The sequence below is a fragment of the Micropterus salmoides genome, unplaced genomic scaffold, assembly GCF_014851395.1.
Source record: "Micropterus salmoides isolate LMB-PRFRI ecotype aquatic unplaced genomic scaffold, ASM1485139v1 Ms_hic_scaffold_19, whole genome shotgun sequence".
NCBI classification, from domain to species: domain Eukaryota; kingdom Metazoa; phylum Chordata; class Actinopteri; order Centrarchiformes; family Centrarchidae; genus Micropterus; species Micropterus salmoides.
Window position 1 is genome coordinate 1,535,864 of NW_024041039.1, and position 25,957 is coordinate 1,561,820.

The window sequence follows — 25,957 nt, forward strand, 5'->3', positions numbered from 1 at the left end:
TTGGACTCTAGCTCAGTGACTTGAAACTTGACTTGGACTCTAGCTCAGTGACTTGAAACTTGACTTGGACTCTAGCTCAGTGACTTGAGACTTGGACTCTAGCTCAGTGACTTGAGACTTGAGACTTGGACTCTAGCTCAGTGACTTGAGACTTGAGACTTGGACTCTAGCTCAGAGACTTGAGACTTGACTTGGACTCTAGCTCAGTGACTTGAGACTTGAGACTTGGACTCTAGCTCAGTGACTTGAGACTTGACTTGGACTCTAGCTCAGTGACTTGAGACTTGGATTCTAGCGCAGTGACTTGTGACTTGACTTGGACTCTAGCTCAGAGACTTGAGACTTGACTTGGACTCTAGCTCAGTGACTTGAGACTTGACTTGGACTCTAGCTCAGTGACTTGAGACTTGGATTCTAGCGCAGTGACTTGTGACTTGACTTGGACTCTAGCTCAGAGACTTGTGACTTGACTTGGACTCTAGCTCAGTGACTTGAGACTTGACTTGGACTCTAGCTCAGTGACTTGAGACTTGACTTGGACTCTAGCTCAGAGACTCGAGACTTGACTTGGACTCTAGCTCAGAGACTCGAGACTTGACTTGGACTCTAGCTCAGAGACTTGTGAGCATCTCTGACTTGAACGAAGTCTCAGAAGTGCAGAAGCAAGACACGAGTTCATGACAGTACAGGCAGAGTCAGATATTACTTCTCATATAAAATGAAGCTCCGTCTGGTCCAGCTTTAGCACTTTGAGATTTCCCTGAAATGTAAAGTGCATTATAAATAAAATTTATTATTATTATTATTATTATTATTAGCTTTGTAAACAAGGAGACCACGTGAGACAAGCCTCCGTCAGATCCTCTTTTACTGTGTGTTCAGCTTCTGTCAATCAAGAACCGTTTGACAGGGCACAACTCACAGTACTGCAGCAGTGCATTCATCGTGATCTGCCCCCTGTATTTTAATATCCTGCTGTTTCAGTACATTGTGAATTATCTCCACTTATAATTGCACATATTTCTATATGCTTATTTGCATGATAGATCAAATTCATGTTTTAATTTGAAGGACTCTCCTCTTCAGGCTTTGCTGACGTAACACATGAGGTGATGTCAGGTCGGCGTAGCAGCTCCTGGCAGATTGGAAAATTCTCACTGCAGTTCAGTCAGGAGCTGAGATATGCAGGAAGTTAGGAACCGAGGAGCAGAATCCAAACGGTCGTATTCTTTGATATTTGGTACCGGTTCCAACTTGGATCAGGTTCTAAAAGCCCTAAAAGCCGATCCCCACATGGTAAACCTTTAAAATGTAGGTTTAGGATTAATCATGAGTGTCGCACCTCTGACAAGTATGGTGGTGGATTTCTTGGCAGGGTTGCCCACGCTGTTGGACGCCACGCAGCTGTAGGCGCCACCGTCGTCCACGGTGACGACGGGGATGGTCAGCGTGCCCCTGCTGACAACGCTCCTCTTCGGTAGCTCCTCCCCTCCCGGTCTCACCCAGCTCAGGGTGGGCTGAGGGTCTCCGCCCGACGCCACGCACACCAGAGTGATCGTCTCCCCCGGGTTCACCACGAGGGGGTCGTCCAGGAGGAGCTTAATGGAGGGAGGAGCTGGAGGGGGAGGAGGAGGAGAAAATGTCAATTTCTTCATTTCACTGTTAACGTTCATCATTTTTTCATTCATGATTTTGATTAAATTTTTTTCAATACAAAACCATAAAGATTAAAAACAACAAATACGTAAAACAAAAAAGAAAATGAAACAACAAACTGAATGAAATGAGCAACTTTCTGCAGATGCTCTGCGTCTCCGGTCTACGAACGAGTCCCAGACTCTCTCTTTTATTGCAAATATTAATTTTTGAGCTAAATAATAATCCAGACTGTCGGCTGAGAGCTGAGGCTTCCTCTAAACGGAGCAACTCATGTGAATAAAACTTTATTTGTCCCTCCTCAAGTTACATGAAACTCCCCAAGTCAACAGAACTTCAGCCCCAAAGGAAGCTCATCATCAAAAATACATTTTACAACTTTTTTAAAAGGAGTACGGCCGCAGCTGATTATTAATATGTGGATTCTTTTCTTAAAGCAGTTGGGAATAAAGTCCTTCAGTTTCTCCAACATGACGTCTAAAAGATTAAAAGATGATCAGAATCGTTGCTGATTAACTGATGAATTAATTAACAAACTCTGATTTAATGTCCTCCAGTCCTCTTCACGTTTAATGCTCTGGGATATTTGGATCAAATCATGAACAGGATTCATTATTTTAATCTTGGTACAGTGCTGGATTATTTTTTAACTGAGTTTTCTGTGAAAGAGATTAAAACAGTTTCTGGAAGTTTCTGTTGTTGGTCAGATCTTAAACAGGCGGATCAGAGGGGTTTTCATAAGACTTAAACGTGTAAATAATCCACGGCGCTCTCCCTCCTGCTGCAGAGAAGAAAAGCTGCCTCGGCCAGCTGCACACGACGAGCTGCAGAGAAGCAGCCAAATGCAGAAATAATAATGAGGCGGATAAAAATAGCAGAGTCGACCTCTGTTAAGCTGACATCATGTAAATCCCATCAGCCCCTGGGGCGGGGAGGCAGGATCTACTGTACAGGTCACAGAGCGCCGCAGCCCGAGCTCAGAGAGGGAAATTATTTATTTATGATTCACGTTCATCCAACCGAACACGCGCAGGTACAGAATCAGAGAGTACTGTAAGATCCACGCAGATCTTCAGAATCTGAGTAGGATTCAAGGTCAAAGTTTGAACTCTGCCTCTTATTGGTTGGTACTCGTTGCCTCTCTTGGTTCAGGGTAGGGTTAGGATTAGCCAATCAGAGAGAGGGCAAGGACTCGACGCAAAGCTGGTTTCTGTCAGATGAGAGTTTGACTGGCAGGGAAGAAGATAAAGCGCCGGGCATTTTTTTTATCTTTAACAGACTTTAAAGAAGCTGGTAGAAGGTAAAGAAACTAAACTGAACTATCTCCAGCAGATACGTCACCCCCGTGGGTTCTGCATGCTGAGCAGATCCTGGATCAGTTTTAACCCAGCAGCCAGCATCATTCATGGAGTTGTTGAAAAGACGTAGAAGTACTTAGGAACACTGTTTGACTGCAACCTAAACTAGCGCTGGGTATCGAGTTCACGTTCTTGTTAACGTCAATGAGCCAATAAGCATGCAGCGTGCTTGATGTGCCCAAATCTAAAAGTGATTGCAATTGGCTGTGGTGATGTAAACGCTAGTTCACGCCGGTTCCGCACAGAGACGGGGCTTGATGCAACAATATTTGCAACGTAAGAGAAAAGACCGGCGACACGACAAACCCGGTGAAGCCGTTGACTGTGCATGGAATAAACTTAAGAGCAGAAAGTTGCTCCGTCTTTGACTGCAAGAAGACAGAGCCGGTCATCGTCTCAGCGCCCTCCTGCCGCCGAGCCTGCTTCAACACAACGAGCTGTGTTGGCAGTGGCGTCGCTGTTTTCTGAATCAAATCAAAGCTCTTTTATTGACCGAGTAGCGTCCACACACGCTACGTTTCCCCAAGCATTTCTGAAGGATCAGTAAGTGACGGACCTGTGTGAGCCGGTAGAAGCGCTTCCTGTGACGGTGACATCACGTACCGATCCTTGGGCTGATGCCTGCGACTTTGCTGCAGGAGAATAAAGACACGCGCGACAGAGTTCACTTTCTATTGTGATAGTTGCTGCCTGGACAGCTCGTCCTCTAGCGGGGAGGAAACTTGTAGTGGCAGAAACTTGATTCCATGAGATGAGATGAGATCTCTCTCTCTTGCCAGAGCACAAGTTCACATATAAACAATAAAATATATCTAATTAATAATGAATGACATTATAAAAACTAAAGACAGAGGAATAAAAACAACAACTTCGAAGTCTCAAAGTCGAGGTCTCAAAGTCGAGGTCTCAAAGTATCGAGGTCTCAAAGTATCGAGGTCTCAAAGTATCGAGGTCTCAAAGTCTCGAAGTATCGAGGTCTCAAAGTATCGAGGTCTCAAAGTATCGAGGTCTCAAAGTATCGAGGTCTCGAAGTATCGAAGTATCGAGGTCTCGAAGTATCGAAGTATCGAGGTCTCGAAGTATCGAAGTATCGAGGTCTCAAAGTATCGAGGTCTCAAAGTCTCGAAGTATCGAGGTCTCAAAGTATCGAGTCTCAAAGTCAAAGCCAGAGCAAAACAGTAAATCCATCCGTGAAACAGAAGCCGTGATTCCATCAACGTTTTTTAATGCGCATTTTGAAGCGTCGCGTCAGAAAAGGTCGATGAAAACGGCAAAATTCAAAAAACAAATCATTAATTTCACAAAACAGTTTTTTCGCTCGCTTGAGGTGTTTTTTGTGGAAAAAGCTCACGCTAAACGGGAGCTGGAAACACTTTTTCCGCGTAGGTTCTGACGTAGCGAACTTGTAACTTACGTCTGATCAGCTGTTTCTGCTGTCGGCGTCTCACCCGGTTGTGCGGAGTTCTGCACGCCCGCCGAGAATTTACTGCAGCTCTCTGGACCTCTCTCCATTTTTGTAAGATCAGTGGCCCTCAGGTTCATGCGACTGGTTTTGTTTCTTGTTTGGAACCCAGACATAACGTAAACTACTGACGTAACGACGCTCGCCGTAGCCTGGTTTATTCACTCCAAACCAGCTGATGGAAACGCGCAGATTTCACAGTTTCTATATTTTCTCTTTTTTGTGACATTTCAAAAGTACGCTTAAAATTTGCATGACAATTGGATGGAAACACGACTGGTAAGAAGTACTGAGTACGTGCAAAAGTCCAAGCACACATTGGAGAATAACGGGATATCGTCCCGATAAACATAAGACAAGAAACAAGGGCGATACGAAATCCAGAGTGAAGGAGGTCATCACGACCACAGGTGAAAGCAGTCGACCATCAGCGAGGAAACAAACACCGGAAGTAAAACAAGACCAGGACACAACTACAAAGTAAAACAGGGAACAAGAAACACAGAACGACACCAAACCAAGATATTCAGAAATCTTAGCTGGCGACAACTAATCGATTATTAGATTAATAATTGCAGCTCTACTCAGACACCTGGTTTGGTTTTCATAGAAGTTCTCTGGATGTAGAAAAACTCTGCTTGAGAGAGAGAGAGTGTGTGTGTGTGTGTGTGTGTGTTACCTGTCCTGTTGTTCAGGCGGAAGTGGGCGGTCTTGTCTCCGATGCCGCAGACGTTCCTTACGGAGGCGATGCAGGTGTAGTCGGCGTAATCCTGAGGACGAAGGTTCTTCAGCTTCAGGATCTTCGTCTCACCCTGCAGCAAACACACACACCAGTTTTATAACCCGTGAGGACCCTCAGCGACGCCCCGACACAGGCCTGTTCACCATTTACTAAATAAAGGAAATTTACAGTGTGTCCGGTAATAAAGGTCCGTCTGCCCCTGGCTAACATCTACCCTGGCTAACATCTGCCCTGGCTAACATCTACCCTGGCTAACATCTGCCCTGGCTAACATCTGCCCTGGCTAACATCTGCCCCTGGCTAACATCTGCCCTGGCTAACATCTGCCCTGGCTAACATCTGCCCCTGGCTAACATCTACCCTGGCTAACATCTACCCTGGCTAACATCTACCCCTGGCTAACATCTACCCTGGCTAACATCTACCCCTGGCTAACATCTGCCCCTGGCTAACATCTACCCCTGGCTAACATCTACCCTGGCTAACATCTACCCTGGCTAACATCTACCCCTGGCTAACATCGGCCCTGGCTAACATCGGCCCTGGCTAACATCTACCCTGGGCTTCAGACTCCGGTCCGGATACTTAGCAGGAAAACTAACTTTTTTGGCTGCTTTGTGTCGTTTGTATTGACAGGAAGTTACGTCAGCCGCATGTCATTACTACTAATTCTGTATAGAAGTAAAAGATCCTTTTGTAATCACATCGTAGGCGTCTGAATCCCCGTCCCCTGATGTGTTGCAGAATAGATCTGCTCCAAATATGTCAGATAATCACCGCTTGTGTTATTATAAAATTAAATGAAGCTCACGGCCTAACAGACGGGTTTCTGTGCAAACATCATCACGAGATGCAACCAGGGGCGGAAACGCGCTGTGTCTTCGTGGCGTATCAGTTTATACGGCATATCACGCTGCAGTGTTTTATTTATTTATGCAAATCACTCAGGAATTGTAATGACTAACTTTTTACTTATTACTCATTTTAAAAGTAACAATTGTTGTTGTCAGTTGTTAACGGGAACAACACATTTTAATCAGGGTTATCGGTTGCATTTGAAGCAATAAGTTTTACATCCAATCAAAGTTCGGATGTTAAATAAATCAGACAAAAGCAATTTATTGATGTCCCCAAAGTTCTGGTCTTGAAATAAAATCCCAAGTCCTACAGAGACGGACTCTGTTTATTACTGAGTCGAAAAGAATTTACAAACAATGTAATCTGTAATCTGCGTAGATTCCAGCGGTGGACCACAGTCTTTTGACCGGCTACCGAAGCGCTGTTGTATACTACATAATATGTATATTATTATATTATTGTTATATATACGTTGTATATATAATATTACAGAAGACCTTTTATTTTCTTTTACAATTACAGCGAAATAAAAGTTTAGAAAATGTCAAATGTTTGCTCATTGTGTCAGGTGTTTTTACTTAATGCTGTTAACAGGCCCTAACTTTCTGAAAACGTGGCCCCCTGAACAGTACAGATGAACACCCTGAATCTAAAACCTGCCAAAACGTCCTCACAGTGCAGAAACGTCCTCCTACGACGGTTTAACCTGAAAATCTGCATCTTTCACACTGAATCCGTCTCTTACAGCTGGACAAACGTCTGGCCGATTAAAAATAAAAGTGTTGCCTCTGTGTTTAAACTCTTCAGAGAAGTTTCTGAGGAGATTTTTCTGTTTTGCCCCGAGCTCAGATTATCATCGGTCTAACTGGGACACAAACTAGATCCTGCAGTTTTCACTCCTCCTGTTCGCTCTCTGCAAACCAACAACACCAGCATCGTCATCAGCTGAGCTACATCTCATGCACTGTGATCTTTATTCATTATGACTTCATTTTAAGTTTCCTGCTCTCAGTGTATATTTCATTCATTCTCATTTTGTGACTCAGCTGTTATGATTTGCACCTCGGGGCGAACACAATACAAAACCTCACTTAGTTTTTGATGCTTTTAAAACCCAAGATCATCTTCGATATTCAGCAGATTAACAGCTCTGTGGCGGCCTGAGCTCCTCCTCCTCTTCATCTTCACCCCCTTTCCCCCGTCCTCCTCCTCCTCCTCCTCCTCCTCCTCCTCCTCCTGTCTCCACCTCGCTGCCAGATCTCTCTTATCTTCTCTGGCAGCCTCGGCGCTGCCTTCCGCCTCACGGACAGATGAGATGAGATTAGATGACATTTAAATAGGATGTTTGTGCAAAGATGGCGCCCAATTTCTTGGCAGATGAGGAGGAGGAGGAGATAAGTTCCTCATTAGGGCCTACGAGGAGCGAGGGGGGGGGGGTTAACAAGTTCAGAATCTCTGCGCTGAAGGCATTACAGTCGACAGCGTTCAAATCTGGCGTGAATGTTATCTTTGCTGCGGTATTACACGGCCCGCTAACTGGCCGCCACGGCCAAAAGACAAAAAAAATCTGGACTCTTCATCTGCAGAGGATTTTAATCCACAGGAGGACGAGGAGGAGGATTTAAGAGTACAGGATGAACTGCTGTTGAACTCGCTGACAAAGAAATATTTACATTTACAGAAGAGCAGAAAGAAGCAGCAGGTCGAGTTTCTGTAAGACATAAAAACAAATACAGAGGCAAAAGTTCTTGAACTGGAGTTTCTCCAAAACTTTAGTTTAGTTAGTTCAGATTAAAACTAAACAACTTTTTCATGTGAAAAAATAAAGATCCATCTTTAACGTTTAACGTTAAGTCCTGAGGACGGAGAGATCCCGTATCTTGGACTGAGAATGGGAGAAGTGGTTTTATTCTGGCGGCCTGTGCAGTTGAAATAAAACCTGATATAAGAAGGAACCTGCCCGTCACTGTAAATATTACAATATATTTCCCATACTCGTGCCATATATTTAATAATCTTGAAATACCATTTCTGACAGCCCTAAAATGGGCCGTACCATTTCCTAACCTTGACGTCAGTTGAACGCTGCTGCTCCAGTCCAGACCACCATGCACGCATGTCAGCAGTTAGCTATACACTCAACTTTCCTACCTTCAGAGTGAGACTGAACAGAGTGAAGGAGGTGGCCTGACTGATCTGCAGGACCAAGTGGGTCCAGAGTGTAACTGGATCAAAGTGGCCCGCGGACGGGACGTGTCCTGGTTTCTCTGTGGTGTCCGAGGGTTTTCGGGGTTTCCAGCTGATAAGTTGGGTTTGCAGAGCGAAGCCTCAGACACGACCAAACTCAGTGGACCCAAATATGTCTATGGACCCGAGTCCAGACCAGCTAGAGAGAGTAGATCCTTCTGTTTATTCTCTTTTCAGAGACAAAAAATAATTGTAACTGAAGTATTTGCTCATTAACCCCTCAGCCTGGTTTTATTTTCTATTTCACCCTTTTTAAAATAATATAATAATAAATACATACATGTGTTTCTTTTCAATTTCCCTGTGTTGCTTTTATCTTTGATGTAAATCACTTTGAATTGCCTTGTTGTTGAAATGTGCTGTACAAATAAAGTTGCCTTGCCTTTTGTAATTTGCATTTAAATGAGCTATGTGATGTTAGCTAGCTGAGAGCCAACTCAATCATTTCATATTTTATGTATTTGTTAGCCATCACTGGTGCTCAGGCATGAGCAGTGAAACTGAGGATTAGTTAACGTAGATACACATTGTGACATCGATATATAGAGTTTTTTATTTCTTTTTAAATATTTTGTGAGCCTAGTGCTGCTCTTGGTGGGAACTGTTGGGCTTCTGTAAATAGCATCACAGAGTACGGTCTAGACCTGCTCTTTATGAAAAGCGCTGTGAGATAACTGTTGTTGTGATTTGGCGCTAAATAAATAAAGTTGAATTGAAAACTTGAAATGATAAAAATTAGGAATTAGATATAATCCCTGAGGGCCACGTCGAGTTGACTGATTTAATACATATATCTACATGCAGCGCACTGTTTCCCACGGACGATTCGTACCGTCGCACAACGCTCGAGAGTTGGTGGCGCTGTTTGCAAAGAGAAGGAAGAAAGAGAAAATAGCGAGGGAGAAAGAAGAGAGAGAGAGAGAGAAAGACCAAGTGTCCACAGTCTGGGATCAAGCTAACAGGAAGCAGCAGCTCTGTCCAGTTAGTCTGCTGTAAATCAGCACAAACGCAAAATGTACCAAACACAAATGTTTTCTTAGGTCTGTAGAATTTGAGGTCAGTCACATTTTGCTAACTAACTAATATTTAATTAATACTGCCCCTCCTGTGATTAGAAAATTACAGCAGGCCATTTTGCAATTTTGATAAGATTTTGATTAATTGTTCAGCCGTCGTTTCCACATGTCTGTAACTAAAGTTATAAAAACCACAGGGAGTGTTTTTCCTCTCTTTGCTCTTAAAATATCTCTTTTATTGTTACTTTTCAATAATTGAGCTTAAATACAATCTCTAGTCCACCCCTCACATTTCTGTAAATATCTGATTATATCTTTTCATGTGATGACACTGAAGAAATGACGCTTTGCTCCAGTGTAAAGTAGCGAGCATACAGCTTGAGTGAGTGTGCAGCTTGTATAACAGTGTAAATCTGCTGTCCCCTCAAAATAACACATCACACAGCCGTTAATATCTAAACCGCTGGCAACAAAGTGAGGACACCCCTAAGAGAAAATGTCCAAATTGGCCCAAAGTGTCAATATTCTGTGTTCCAGCGCTGCCTTAACCCTCTTGGGCCTGGAGTTCAGCAGAGCTTCACAGGTTGCAAAACGTGAGGGGTCTACTCACTTTTTTGAGATTAACATGACATAAAAAACATTATATAATGGACTTCATTTTAGCTATAAAGATGCAGATAGATGTAATCTGCACTCAGTAAGGACTGCTGTTTACACTGTGTGTGATGGAAAAACTGACATTTTCCATGACGAATAAAGAAAAAAGATCGTCGCCCTGAAATTCCACACGATGAGGACGCAGTCACATCTAGATCTACATCAAATTAAGTATATTAAAATCGTTCTGCTCAACAAAAAGAAGTAAAGTTAAATCGTTGTTATTCATCCGCCCTTCTGTCCGTCTGCCTCCTGGCTCATAAAATAAATTCATTTCAGACATCTGAGGATTTAATGAACACCAAATGGAAGTAAACCTGTCGACGGGTTTTGGACATAAATCAAACTTTCTAACTATTTTTGGCCACAGCTGATGGACCAGCGCCCGAATTAAAGAAGCACCTCGAAGTCCTCATCACACTGAGAGTTAAACCGGGACTGAAAGACTTCAACGCTTCAGAGCGAGGCGTCACTCAGACACAAAGCAGAAAGCATCAGACGAGTTTCTGTCTCTCTGGCAGGTGCGATTTGGACACTTACACTGCTGCAGAAATGTGTTTGTGGAAATATAAAAGCCAAAGAAGGTACTCAAGTTGTATCTGGAAGAAGCGTCGGGCCAAAATGAGAAAATAGCTCAAATCTCACGGGCATGTGATGACGGCTTTGGAAACAAACTGGAGAGAAGAAATGTTTTTTTCTGATTGCGTAACAAGAACTCCGTCTGCTGACATTATGTTTCTACACAGCTGAAGGTTTCCACCATTTATCCAGGGAAACGTTTTGGTATAAATGTATAAATCTCACCTGATGTTGCTTCAGGTATTGAAACACAGTTCAGAAAAGACGGAGGTCATTCGGGGAAGGTTATACGGGAGGCTTCTTCAGCTCTGACTGGCTGGCAGCGAGTCCCGGCTCTTTAACCTCTGGCGGGTCGTTATCAAGGTGATGGACGCCTCTTGGCTCGTTCGTGCTCCTGGCAGCTGTCGTGGGAGTCACGCGAGGCCAAGTCTGAAGTGAAGAAGCCTCTTGGAAGACCTTCGACCTAGTCCAGTTCCCCGGGCTATTTTAACCTCCCTTGGATGGGGTTTCTGGCTAATGGTTAAGGGCGTCACTTACTGCTGAAGGGCTCAGATTAGGGGTGTGACGATAAACTTATGCTGCCTTACACTGTAGCAGCTGAATGACGTCACACAACAACGGCAGCTCCTGTGGAAGCACACCGTGCAAATGGTAAACAATAACCTGAACATAAAGCATATTTGCATGTATTTAATTAAAAGTATAAATACTATGATATAGTAAAACCTGTTTGATGTAGAAATATGTTGCTAGGTAGCTGGTTCTCTAAGGCGCCTTTCACACCTGCCTCCTTTGGTCCGAACCAAAATTGCAGGTGTGAAACCAAACAGACGAAATTTGGTCCAACGAAAAGAGGTAGTCTGGATCTGGATCAAACTGAACCAAGGTTCGGTTCGGTTCTGGTGTGAAAGCGTTTTTTGGTTGGTTCAGACTTTCAGACTATTTACAGGAAGTTCAGCGGTTGACGTGTGAACCGGAAACATATAAATACACGAGGAAATGCGTTGAAATGAGGACACGATCATAAATCTCCCCTGACAGCTCATCTTTTCAAGCAGACGGCCGCTACAGAAGCTCTCTGCCACAAACATCTTTGGTTTCTCCTGAGACGGATCGCTTGCCTGTCGGCGGCGTTATAATGTTCGCACAGTGAGGACGTTTAATTGTGACGAGCCTTCAGGATAGTTGCTGCTGCAGGTAGTAATGCCATAATAATCATAATAATATTGTGGCAAATATGCATCTGTACATTTTTTTTATTCATTCATTCTTGTCAAAGCTCCCCGCTGAACTGTTTAATAGTCTTAAGACCCCTTTTTGATGGTCTTGGTCTTGTCTCGGTCTCGGGATTTTATTTCAAGACCAGTCAAGACCATAAATTAGGGAAGAAATTGCTTTTGCATCGTCTGATTTATTTGTTAACATCCTAACTTTTGGATTGGATGTAAAACTTATTGCTTCAGATCCGACCAATAACCCTAAATTATTTCTTGCACGTTTATAATGATGTGAAGATTTTCACATTTATGGTGATGTTTTATTTCCTTTTTTTCTAGAAATTTTATAAATTTCATTGTTAGTTTACATCAACATTACTGAAGTATGAGATTGTTGTTTCTTGCGATGGACTGGCGTCCTGTCCAGGTTGTACCCCGCCTTGTGCCCGATGTCAGCTGGGATTGGCTCCACCCCCCCGCGACCCTGTACGCAGGATAAGTGGTTGTTGACGGATGAATGGAGATTGTTGTTTTTTGGGTCATATATGTCATGTGTATTAGTTTTTTTCCTCCATGTTTATTTGAGTTAGGTTATATAAGGCACCAGTAAGATTTGCGAGAGCATTTTATTGTTTTGATGTACATGGATACAGAAATCTACATTCATCCCATGGAAATATGAATGAATGTTTTGCAATGGCTGTATTTTATGAGGAAGTAGGTGACTGGTGTAGACAAATAAGTCACCTCCTACAAAAGACGGCGTCTCTCTATGTAACACCATTGTAAGTTAGACAGTGTGCAGGAGTTTTTTCTGTGTCTCGCTATAGAGGTGCGTAAGTTATTTACTGTTCTGCATACTATTTTCATGAAATCTTAAATGCAGAAATGTGTGAGCGGGCGGTCTGACGGTCCTGCCCCGAGGGTTCTGACCATTAAACTGTTTATTTATATAAAAAGCTCGGCTGTGACACTTGATGAAAACAGGCCCTGGGTTCATAATAATAAGAAACTGGGAGGTGTGTTTCTTCACCTGGGTGAAAAACGGTTCGTAGATCTCCACCCCGGAGTCGGAGCCTTGCGTCAGCGCCTCCCGGCCTCTCCTCCAGGTGTAGTGAACGGGTGGGTTGGAGTTGGCGACGCAGCGGAGAAACACCGTCCTCTCAAAGTAGAAGTGCTCCTTCGCCTCGCCGACGCTCTGATGCACCGTTATCACCGGGTCGTCCAGGTCTGAGGAGGAGGAGGAGGAGGAGGAGAGATAAAGGGGGGAAAGATGAGCGAGTACACAATCATGAACTCTCTGTGAAGTAACTTCCTGTCAGCTGAAGGCGAGGCCAGGTGATGTTTGTCTCCTCCTGCAGCGTCTGAATTTACAGTTTCTGTATTTTCCAAACAGTGGGTCACTTTTCCTGCAGTGGGGGTAATTACTGCTGAGCCAGAGGCTTTTTAATTGGCTGGAAACACAGCGAGCTGCCCGATCAGCTGACGGCGGCAGAAGCAATGAGGCTCCGGCGCGGTAATGAGTCCGGTTAAGAAGCCGCCGCCAGCAGAGAGGCTAATGGTCGCTAATCTACTTCCCACAGAGCGAAGACAAACTCAGACCTGCACATTGAACACATCAGGGCCCGAAAACAGCCGCTGCACGTAAACAGAAGCCAAAACAATCTGCTCCCGCCCGCTGGTAACTCCCATAATGCACTGCGAGTGCGTCTGTACGGGCTGCAGGTCAGGGCGTGGCGGTGAGTTAATGATTTATTCTGTTTCCTGCTGCAGTTTGATGGAGAGGGAGGAAATGTTGTGTAAAAGCCTCCGTGCCCTGAAGGAAGCACTCAGCCGCGATGCGTTCAGGTACCACTTAAATCCCTGTAATCCCAGTAAGAAACACGCTCCAGGACATTCTGGCTGTTACACAACAACGCTCGCGGTCTGCTCGTGTCACTTCCTCCTGCTTTCTGTTACTTTGGAGGAAACTTTTCAGGCGACACACACGAGGGATATAAAAACACCCCGAGGACGTTTCTGTACTGGGATTACTGGGACCGTCAGCATCCGAACATGAAGGTGAGCAGAGAGAAACATCCCGACTCGTGTTTTACTGCGACAGATCTTCAGCCAGCACAGCTGCGGGGGGGAGAATCACAGCTCGACGCCTCGTTTCCACACATGCAGGTCGCCAACAATCAGCCGCAAACACCGACGCACAGTGTTTGTCACATGTGGCGAGGAGACGTGTCCGGAGGAGGATTTAATCTGACAGCTCAGGATCGCTGCAGGAAACTAAAGTGGGAGGAAAACCGGTGTGTGTGTGTGTGTGTGTGTGTGTGTGTGTGTATTCTTACAGTAGACGTCGACCCGTATGGACCGGATGGCGGGGGATCCCAGTCCGTTGTCTGCCTTGCAGTAGTAGCGCCCCCCTGGTGGCGGCTGATGTTATCGATCTTCAGAGTTTCGTTGAGCAGCAAGGAGTCGCCCTGACGGTCCGAGGCTCCGCCCACCGTCTTCGTCCAACGGATCTGCACAGAGATTTGGGGGGGGGGGGGGGGGGGGGTTATTATACACAGCAGACTGACCACTTTAAACTGGTTTGGACATGTCTTAGATTAAAATGTGTAAACTGGTTTGGACCAGTTTGAACTGGTTTGATTTGGACCAGTTTAAACTGGTTTGGTTTAGACCAGTTTGAACTGATTTGATTTGGACCAGTTTGAACTGGTTTGATTTGGACCAGTTTGAACTGGTTTGGTGTGGACCAGTTTGAACTGGTTTGGTTTAGACCAGTTTGAACTGATTTGATTTGGACCAGTTTGAACTGGTTTGATTTGGACCAGTTTGAACTGGTTTGGTTTAGACCAGTTTGAACTGATTTGATTTGGACCAGTTTGAACTGGTTTGATTTGGACCAGTTTGAACTGGTTTGGTTTGGACCAGTTTGAACTGGTTTGGAGTGTAGATAAGTTTACACTGTTTTGAACTGGTTTGGTTTGGACCAGTTTTAACTGGTTTGGAGTGTAGATAAGTTTACACTGTTTTGAACTGGTTTGGTTTGGACCAGTTTTAACTGGTTTGGAGTGTAGATAAGTTTACACTGTTTTGAACTGGTTTGGTTTAGACCAGTTTGAACTGGTTTGGTTTGGACCAGTTTGAACTGGTTTGGTTTGGACCAGTTTTAACTGGTTTGGTTTGGACCAGTTTGAACTGGTTTGGAGTGTAGATAAGTTTACACTGTTTTGAACTGGTTTGGTGTGGACCAGTTTGAACTGGTTTGGAGTGTAGATAAGTTTACACTGTTTTGAACTAGTTTGGTTTAGACCAGTTTGAACTGGTTTGGTTTGGACCAGTTTGAACTGGTTTGGAGTGTAGATAAGTTTACACTGTTTTGAACTGGTTTGGTTTGGACCAGTTTGAACTGGTTTGGAGTGTAGATAAGTTTACACTGTTTTGAACTGGTTTGGAGTTGAACTGGTCTGGAGTGTAGATAAGTTTACACTGTTTTGAACTGGTTTGGTTTGGACCAGTCTGAACTGGTTTGGAGTGTAGATAAGTTTACACTGTTTTGAACGGGTTTGGTTTGGACCAGTTTGAACTGGTTTGGAGTGTAGATAAGTTTACACTGTTTTGAACGGGTTTGGTTTGGACCAGTTTGAACTGGTTTGGAGTGTAGATAAGTTTACACTGTTTTGAACGGGTTTGGTTTGGACCAGTTTGAACTGGTTTGGAGTGTAGATAAGTTTACACTGTTTTGAACTGGTTTGGAGTTGAACTGGTCTGGAGTGTAGATAAGTTTACACTGTTTTGAACTGGTTTGGTTTGGACCAGTCTGAACTGGTTTGGAGTGTAGATAAGTTTACACTGTTTTGAACTGGTTTGGAGTTGAACTGGTCTGGAGTGTAGATAAGTTTACACTGTTTTGAACTGGTTTGGTTTGGACCAGTCTGAACTGGTTTGGAGTGTAGATAAGTTTACACTGTTTTGAACTGGTTTGGTTTGGACCAGTTTGAACTGGTTTGGAGTGTAGATAAGTTTACACTGTTTTGAACGGGTTTGGTTTGGACCAGTTTGAACTGGTTTGGAGTGTAGATAAGTTTACACTGTTTTGAACTGGTTTGGTTTGGACCAGTCTGAACTGGTTTGGAGTGTAGATAAGTTTACACTGTTTTGAACTGGTTTGGAGTTGAACTGGTCTGGAGTGTAGATAAGTTTACACTGTTTTGAACTGGTTTGGTTTGGACCAGTCTGAACTGGTTTGGAGTGTAGATAAGTTTACACTGTTTTGAACTGGTTTGGTTTGGACCAGTTTGAACTGGTTTGGAGTGTAGATAAGTTTACACTGTTTTGAACGGGTTTGGTTTGGACCAGTTTGAACTGGTTTGGAGTGTAGATAAGTTTACACTGTTTTGAACGGGTTTGGTTTGGACCACTAAACGGATTTGGTTTAGAAAAGTTTAAACCGATTTGGACAGGTCTTAGTTTAAACTGGTCTAAACTGGTTTTGACCAGTTTCAAGAGGTGAGTCATCCTGATTTTCAGGTTTTAATTCTTATCTGAGTGAACTGAACAATTTCCTGTTTCTGAGCCAGACTCTGGGTTCAGTACCGAGCCCAGAGGCAGCGTCTGTCTGTGTGTGTGGTCCAGATTTGTCCTCGTTCTGCATCTGTTGGTCAGTTTTCCATCCGCCCCTCCCACCAGCTGTCCCTTCCTCTCTCCTCCATCATCATCCTCCTCCTCCTCCATCTGTCTCCCTCCCCCTCTCTCTCAGATAGAAAACAACCAGGGATTTTTGTTTTTAATTACTGATTAATCATTAATCTGGAGCGGACTGTAAACAACTGAAAAGGCAGCACAAATAAATAAATATTGACATGTTTTAGATGTTAGACGCTTGTTATCGGTGTCGTTTCTTGTTACCATCTGCTTCTTATGTCCAGATGTTAGTAGACCTCCAGCCCTCAAACTTTAGTCTTCCTCTGTTTTCAGTTTGTGAACTTTTCCCGCCCTGGGTTTCGCCTCTCAGGCTACGTGCAGGCTGCCCTAACGCTCTGGCTGGTGGAGGTTACTGGGTCAGAGCCCTGAAAGGAAAACCCTCTGTGCCCTCGTCTGTATATTTTTTTAGAAAAATCCTTATTGATCCGTGGACTTAATGTGTAGTTTCAGTCTTTATTTGTCCCTAAGGGGCAATTCAATTTGCCACAGTAGCAATAAAACTAGACAAAACATGACAACAGCAGCAGCAGCAGCAACGACGAGGTGAAAATCCATCTCCATGAAAGTTAATGTGAAATGTGATTTTCAGTAGATTAAATAACAGACTTACAGGAAGCACAGAGACGTTTTCACAGCCTTCAAACTTTGTTCTGAAACCAAACCTGCAGTCTCGCCTCCATCAGCATTTTTCCTGCCCTGATTCTCTCTCTCCCACCTGCCCTCCCCCCCCTCTCTCTCTCCCATGGTACAGTCCTCCCACATGTCGGTCGCCCCGCTGCCAGCTGGAGCGAGGCTGACTCTTTATCCGTCTGTGCAGGCAGACGGTTAACAGCCCCAAAACCAGCGACCTGACGATTACAGAGCTAAAAATAGTCTCCGTGCACAGACCCTGGATCCGTGTGACGACGCTCTCCGCACGGCGTCTAATTAACACGACGCCACTGTATCTGTGTTGAGCTCTCGTACGCTCACATATAAAAGAGACAAAACACTGCGACAACTTCACGAGTCACAAACCACAGCGACAACAAGCACCTTTCAGGGCCCCTGGAAACAGTTCCTGTGTTGTTGTTGCACCACGTTTCTGTACTTGCTTTGTTTTCTAAGAATGAAATAAACAACGCAATGTGTTGTCAAAGTGGCGGAGATGTTTATTTAAAGCAACATAATGTTAGATGTGTAATTCAGTGTAGATAAGGACAGCTGCACACGTGTGTTTGTTATGATCGCATTACTTTTGATCAAAAACCAATAACGTCTATTTAGATTATTAATCACAATATTACACAAGGCCTCTTATCAAGCTGCCAGCTTTTAAATTAAGCTCGAGGTTGTTTTAGGCCTGTGCCAAAAAAGAACAAATATAGAAACTGTGAAATCTGTGCGTTTCCGTCACAAATGAGCGTCACCGGCCGCGAGCTGCAGGAAATTCTCAGCAGGCGTCCAGAACTCTGCACAACCGGGCGAGACGCCGACAGCAGAAACAGCTGATCAGACGTGAGTTACGAGTTCGCTACGTCAGAACTTATTCAGAAAAAGTGTTTCCAGCTCCTGTTACTATGACCTGGATGACTGAGAATCTTCATAGACATCTTTCCAGCTCCCATTTAGCGCCTTTACTCTTTTTCCACAAAAACCACCTCAAGGGAGCAACAAAACTGTTTTGCGGGCTCTCTGGTCCTGGCGGCAGCCTTCAGTATTGCGCACTAGGGGAGGGAATCTCTGGGCGCCTCACGATTTGATTATAAAACGATTATCGAGGCATCATTTTTTCTATACAGCTTCTCTGGATTATTACTAAGCATTTAATTTGAGCATTAAAACCCTAAAGAAACTTCTCCTAATTAGCTTAAAAGGACTAGTTTGTGTCCCTAATTGAGTTCATTAAGCTCATTTCTTCAACAACCAGCTGTCAGACTCTGCAAACTGAAATCTAATAATCAGGATGTTGAGTCTGTGAACAGGACAGAGCTGCACACCAGTTCAGTCTGAGCTCGTCCCCGATGTTCTCAACCCTGGACAAGTATGTAGGTTAGTACTGACGACATACAGCTGAGCTAATGAATATTACTCTGTTAATAATTTAACGTTACATAAATAAATAAATATTTTTAGCGCCTTTCACGGGACCCAAGGAGGCTTTACACGTAGTTACAGAACAACATAAAGTCATTCAGGAGTGAATTTCTTGCTAAAGAGCTGGGTTGTTGGGAGCATTTCGGATCTCTGGGGGGGATGAGGTCCAGACGGGTGGGGGGCTGTGACGCTGAAGGTTCTGGAGTCTGGTGTGGGGGACAGAGAGCAGGTCCTGGTACAGGGAGAGGTCGGCTCGCTTTTCCAGCAGTTGGCGAAACTAAACGGTGGATCAAACAGTATGACGTTAACGTAGCAGCTGTGTGCTCATTAGGGACAAACAATCAATCCTTAGATGCATCGACGACGTGGAAGATTATGAATTAATTGACAAATGGCTAAAAATCAGTCTGGTGTCAAGTTTCAGTCTGGCGGTAAACGTGCAGCGCAGGTCGCTGTGAAATCCTCGTGATCCGACCAATGCAAACCGTTTCAAGATACAGTCACCACAGCGCGTCCAATCAGCGCCTCCGTCAGACCAGCCGGGAACAAGCGAAAGCGACTCACCGACGAAGCCTCACAGTAACTTCATCCACCGATGGATTATATTCCAACAGAAACGGTCTTGTTACGCTGTCAAAGGTCCAGACGATCCAATCTAGTAAAACATTTAGTCCGAAACACATTATTCCATCAGGAAATCCTCAGAGACGGCTGCAGGTAGGCGCACCTGATAGGTCATTATAACCGGAATAACTCCAGTTTGGAACTCTGACACCAAATCCGACCCAATAGGCGCTCACATGTCCCTTTCACAGCCTCCAACAGCCAATGAGAGCCCGCGCTGTAAGGAAGGGCCGGCCCCTGTTATTTCCTGGGCAGGCCGAGCCAACTGTGCCGATGACTGGCGCTTCCTGTAGCTCAGACCTACCCTTATCAAAACCTGTGTAAATGGTATTGCTCTAAAATTAAAAGTTGGACTAGGTGAGGCTTTCCGCTGTGGCCCCACAGTGTTTTCCAGCTCATGGCATGCAGGTGCGGAAATGAAATATGTATTGCTTTAAGTCTGTTCAAACTTGCACTCATCACTTGCAGTGATGCTGACTGTTAGACACTGCAGTGTTCTGCAGTTCTGTTCTCTTTCAGATTCTCCAACTGGTTCAAGGGCTGCATTCAGTTTACTGTTGGCTTGCCTGGGATTGGCGTTTTACAGGAATGGTAAGAAGTTAACGTTTCTGCTGCAGCAACATGAAGTTCCACTGAAATCGAATCCTGTCATGGACCAAACATGTCAGAAATAACTGAGTGTGTGGTGCGAGAAACAAGACATATCATTTACCCAGTGAGAGAGGAGCTTACATGCCGGTACTGCAACCCGCCGGTACTGCAACATGCCGGTACTGCAACCCGCCGGTACTGCAACATGCCGGTACTGCAACCCGCCGGTACTGCAACCCGCCGGTACTGCAACACGCCGGTACTGCAACCCGCCGGTACTGCAACCCGCCGGTACTGCAACCCGCCGGTACTGCAACGCGCCGGTACTGCAACCCGCCGGTACTGCAACGCGCCGGTACTGCAACCCGCCGGTACTGCAACGCGCCGGTACTGCAACGCGCCGGTACTGCAACACGCCGGTACTGCAACCCGCCGGTACTGCAACACGCCGGTACTGCAACACGCCAGGACAAACTAACACTGTTTTATACAAACACATAACTTTGTGTGTTACATTAGTCGAATTTACAAAAGGGAACAAATAAGGATTTAGCGTTTCACAAAGTTTATAAAGTGTCCTCTTCTCTTTCTTTAAGGGAGTCACCTCACGCACAGACAGAAGACCCGTTCGCCGGCGTTCTCTGATCTTGTGCACTCGGCAGCAACACTGTGAACGTCGCCGTGAGCGATGCACCGTTCCTGATTGTAAAGTCCGGGCACATCTGGATGGAAACAGGACCGTTGTTTATAATAATTACTCTGTACGCCATTAAACAAGAGGGAAAATGTATAGAAATCGATTATTTCTTGCTCAAGACAGAGCAACATTACCGACTAGTCCAACAGGAAGAAAGTACAAAGCGCAGGTGAGCTGACAGCTTCCCTCTGTGTGTTTCTGTCATTCAGTCCCACCTGAAACAGGCAGACTAATTAACACCAGGAGCTAATGTGCTGCGTTCACTGTCACTAGAGACGCAGGTGTGAATGTGTGTTCGGAAAAAATCCTCCCTCACTATAACAGAACGTTCATTGTGTTGAAGTGTCTGATCACTCTGCACAGGCAGCGCTGCAGCTAATGATTATTTATTTATTTCATCTATAAACTGACAGGAAATGCCCTGCGGCCGAGCTTGTTTTATTCAACCAACAGTCCAGAACCAAATAAATCTGATTTACTGATCGCAGCTCTACATTTACTGATTTATTACAGGCCCGCTGTGTTAGACTGCAGTGACCAACGGCGGTACGGTGGCCCTGAGAGCTCAAAACGCCACAACTTAAAGCATCATTATGTGGTAATTTTATCTTAAAATATCATCATATCATTTTGACGCTGCACTGATGTGCTACAGGCTGATCTGTTGTTACCACTCCGACGCAAACATTTTGATCGCGACAACGGCGTTAAATCACTGTTCTGCAAGCTGTTAGAAGCAGCAACAAGTGATTATTGTTCTTTGGAAGAAGCAAACTCGGTGAAGAGACGGAAGAAGACGAGGAAGAGAAAATATCAGACCGGCTTTTAAGGATGCAGCACTGATGTCGAGCAGCTGCTGGCAGGTAAGAGAGATTTTATGGACTGTAAAATTCTCACTGCAGCTCAGTCAGGAGCTGAAATATGCAACAAGTTAGGAACCGATAAGCAGAATCCAAACGCACGGGTCTTATCACCTCCACGCTGTAGGAAATTTGGTTCCACCTTGGAACCGGTTCTCGATCTCCAACCCTCGCTTTCAGACTAAAACCATTTTCTCGTCCACACAGGTGGACGGGTGTTATTATCATAACAGAGTTTTTACTCCTTGCGTTTAAAAAAATGTCTTACTACATGAAAAGCCAAGGTCGGCGATACGACCCTAACCTTAAAGCCACGTTGGCCAATCGGAGCCGAAGGAAATCGTAAACAAAGCAGGCAGCGGTGCACAATCTGACATCAAACACAGCGGATAACGGCTGCGCACTCGCTCTAGCGACTGGTGTCGAAAAAAGTGATTGTGCTTCTAAAATAAAAACGCAAGAACGTCTTTTGCAGAAATGCTTTATGTCAAGTTTATTAAGAGCTTTTACTTTGAAGAGTTCTGAAGCACATTGAAAACGCCTTCGGTAAACGTGTCATTTGATTCCCCTCAATCTCCTCAGGGAAATGAAAATAAGCCTCCACAGGTTTATGAATGCGGATCAAACGCCGCACACACGCTGCAGCGCATGCTTTATTGTGAGCATGTGCAAAAGTGTCCTTTGATTCAATTTGTTTAACAAGGGAGAAAAGATGGAATCGATCTCGCTATCTACCCGCAGAGTCACGACTGAGCTAAACGCGTGCACGATTTCGTACGGTTTGACTTTGCTCTGGCCCGCCATATAACGGCTTGGAAAAAATTCGGTGACCTGGTGCTGCGTTTCTGTCACGGTTTTGCGTAGACAGGGCCTGAATGTTAAAACTTTATTGTTAATGACGTGATGTCAACGAGAGCGAGAGGCTCCATCCACGCTCCCACAGCCCGTGACGGCAAAGATGGCGGTTATCCCGCCCCTCCCGCTACAAAGCCAATCGTCTGCTTTTAACAGCCAATGCGGGAAACATATTTCAGCCAATCGTGCGGCTCCACTGATGTAAGAGTCTGTTTTACTTCTACTGCGCATGCCTGGTAGAAGTAAAACCGGTCGGGAAAAACGCTTTTTAGACCTTATTTTGGGGCAAAGTCATCAAAGTTTTTCAGCTATTTTTTCAGATTTTATGTCCTGGTGACCCGTGAAAGTGCAGCTCTGGCTCTCTGCCCATTCTTTCAGACAGGAGCCTGGTCATGTTATAATACCGTTGCCAAGATGGCGGCCGAGTGGCGGGATTTGCCTGTAAGGACTTTGACACTTTCTGCGATGTTTCCTCCCGTCCGGACCGAGACGGTCAAGTCTGACCAGTGCAAACCATTTCAGACTTCACTGTCTGGTTTTAACCTCCGGGGCGGCGCCTCCGGTGGTATTAAAATACTTTGTACTGTGCTTTGCGTCGCCTCCCAGTCTGTTTCCCGCCGCCACCGTCTCTTTGCTTTCAGTAACGGTTCCACCTCGCTGTCGCTCCAGCAGAGAAATCTGTAGGTGAACGGTCACGTGATGTGTCTTTGTTTTAATAGAGACGGAGATCAATTCTGACACACAGCTAAAACGCTGGAGTGGACGGAGATCTATTTACAAAAAACGTAGTAGTGTGGATGCAGAGAGAGAGCGAGCGAGAGCGAGCGAGGTGTTAAAGAAGAAGAGGGGATGTAAGAAAAGATGCGGTGAAGCTGAGCTCTGCAGTGACGCAGAGAAAGTGTGTGTGGGATTCAGACTGTGTGCCAGCAGCAGCTCTATTTATAGCCTGGACACTCTGACAGCAGAGAGACTACAGAGAGATGATGATGATGATGATGGAGAGAGGAAGAGGAGGGGCAGCATGAGAAGAAGAAGAAGAAGAAGAGTGGAGGACAGAGACGCTGATCTAACCTGAACTGGATATTTTCCACATTTCTATTCTAAAAGCTCTGTTTTCTGTTACACCGGGACTCGTTCCTCGTACGTGAGGAATCATTGAATGTAAAACAATATTGTCAAAGCTACAAATAAATTACAAAATTAAATAAAGTAAATAAAACAGTAAAATTGTGTGTGTCAAAAAAGAATAAATAAATACAAATAAATATTAAAAATAAAAATAAATAAATAAAACAGTAAAAGTGTGTGTTAAAAAATAAAATAAATATTAAAAATAAAAATAAATAAATAAAAACAGTAAAAGTGTGTGTCAAAAAAGAATAAATAAATAAAAATAAATATAAAAAATAAATAAATAAAAACAGTAAAAGTGTGTGTGTCAAAAAAGAATAAATAAATAATAAATATTAAAAATAAAAATAAATAAATAAAAACAGTAAAAGTGTGTGTGTTAAAAAAGAATAAATAAAAACAGTAAAAGTGTGTTAAAAAAGAATAAATAAATACAAATAAATATTAAAAATAAAGTAAATAAAACAGTAAAGGAACAATTACTAAAATAACAAACAATGAGAATAATAATAATTTTTTAATAATATTATTATTATAATAATAAGTCAGTCTAGTCTGAGTTTCCACTGTTTCATCCAAGTTTCCAACATCGGAGTAATGAGCAACTGGAAAGCTCTGATATTTATGACTCGGTCAAAGATGGCCACCAAGACGGGACTGAGAACTGAAGTTAAAACCGTTTTAAAGTGTGTGTGTTCAGGAGCGGTTAAACCTCCTCTGGTGATATTTAAGCGTTCAGTTAATTGACAGTTAATTAAGCAGCAGCTTCCAGCCCGCAGCAGAGGTTTTAACGAGCTGCTGGGAAATAAACATCAGCGGCGGCAAACTCCCCGACCATCACGTTTCACGCCGTTTCTGTTCCACTCTAAAACACGGGGATTTTTAACTTTGAGCTTAATTTTGTCCCACTTTCTCTCCGACACAGTGAAGTAAACGCAGCATGTAAAGTTCAGGTTCGGATGGATAGAGCGAGCTGTCCACGTTTATTTAAAGTGTTTCTGGAAAATAACAACAAGAAAGGTTTTTAACAAACGAAAGGTTTATTTGCACAAGAACAAAACATACAGTGAAACTTAAATCTGGAAGAAACAAAAAAGGAACTTAAGGAGTTGTTTATATTAAATCTTAATAACGTTAATGACGACGGCAGCTGTCACTTCTTCTTCTACCGTCTGCTTCTTCTCGTTCCCAGACGGTGGCGGCAGCTCTTCTTCCTCTTCTTCGGGTGCGTTTGAGTTCACGCGGCGCTGCGCAGCGCTGACTTCGCCTGATGCATGCTGGACTTACAGTAAGGCACGCTGGTGAGAAATTGTGTCCGACTTTTCGCCATGTCACGTGACATTAAAAGCTCGCAGGAGCAAAGCGGCTGCAGTTGCTTTTCTCCGGCGGCACATTTTACTTTGCAAATGTTGCAAGATGACTCACTGATCTGAGCTCACGCAGGAAGAATGTGTCCGACTTTTTATAGCACGCCTGTAGCTCACGTCACGTTAGACTGTCAAGTCTGCGAAAGTCAGCCGTAGCCATCTCGAACGCACCTTTTCTTCTTCTTCTACTTTTCTTCCTCTTTTTTCTCTCTCTTCTGCTTCCTCCTCCTCTTCCTCCTCTGCTTCTTCTTCTTCCTCCTCCTCTTCCTCTTCTTCTCTGTGAAATTGCTCTCACTTATGAAACATTAAGGCGTCGGAGCAGCTCAGCTCAGCGGGAGCTCTGGCACTTACAGCATGCCGCCGGGGATGATGGGAGGTTTTATTACTGTATGTGCTCTGCAGAGTCAGTAGGGATTAAGAGTGTGTGTGTGTGTGTGTGTGTGTGTGTGTGTGTGTGTGTGTGTGTGTTCACTTCCTGCTCTTTTGCAGCTTCACTCTCCATCATGTTTCTCTGGTGTTTTAATCGGCTACAAAGACGCTGAAGACGTCACGTGTGTTTCTGTTTGTCAGTTCTCAAATAAAGGCCCGCCCCTTTTCAGGCAGGGGGGGGTTATAAATTAACTTTCTCTGGTTAACAGTGATCCTGATTTCCAGTCGCTTCTACATTCTTGATTTTGTCGTGTATGTACACATCCAGTATCTCACAAAGTGAGTGCACCCCTCCCACAACATGTGACTATATCTCTTTATGCTTCAACACTGAAGAAATGACCCTTTGCTCCAGTGTAAAGTAGTGAGCAGCTTGTATAACAGTGTAAATCTGCTGTCCCCTCAAAATAACACATCACACAGCCGTTAATGTCTAAACTGCTGGAAACAAAAGTCTCTAAGAGAAAATAACCCGTGTGCGGTTCGTTCTTTGATTATTTCGTTTCAAAACCAAGTCGGTTTTTGTACATTTTGACCTGTGAAACCAGTATAAGTACCCAGTAGAGTTCCCAGTGTACCCAGCATGTTGTTACCTGAGGTCGGGGGTGTCCTGTCACCAGACACTGCAGCTCCAGAGTCTCGCCCTCTCTGATGGTGTAAACTCTCTCGCTGTAGCGCTCCTCCTCCACGTTACACGTCTGACCTGAGTGCACGATGCGCACAGTAGGGGGCGCTGCGGACCACAACACAGAAACAACACGTTCAGCGTGTGTCACGCGACTTTCAGCACAAAACAACACACAAGCGGGAGATTGGGTCAGTGACGGAGAGCTG

At 44.3% G+C, this 25,957-nt stretch overlaps 1 protein-coding gene and 1 pseudogene across 2 annotated transcripts; one reads left to right on the forward strand and one right to left on the reverse strand.

Annotated features, from left to right (window-relative positions):
* LOC119910778 overlaps positions 1-25,957 on the reverse strand; it is a 97,154-nt pseudogene that overhangs the window by 71,146 nt on the left and 51 nt on the right.
* On the forward strand, positions 18,963-20,964 carry LOC119910918. 2 transcript variants are annotated; one of them, XM_038729768.1, is made up of 3 exons: positions 18,963-19,784; positions 19,910-20,235; positions 20,381-20,964. In XM_038729768.1, exons 1-3 carry the CDS (start codon positions 19,664-19,666, stop codon positions 20,555-20,557), a joined length of 624 nt encoding a protein of 207 aa, XP_038585696.1. In that variant the 5' UTR covers positions 18,963-19,663; the 3' UTR covers positions 20,558-20,964. The 2 variants fall into 2 exon arrangements, with proteins under 2 accessions (XP_038585696.1, XP_038585697.1); XM_038729769.1 differs by having other exon boundaries at positions 19,910-20,203.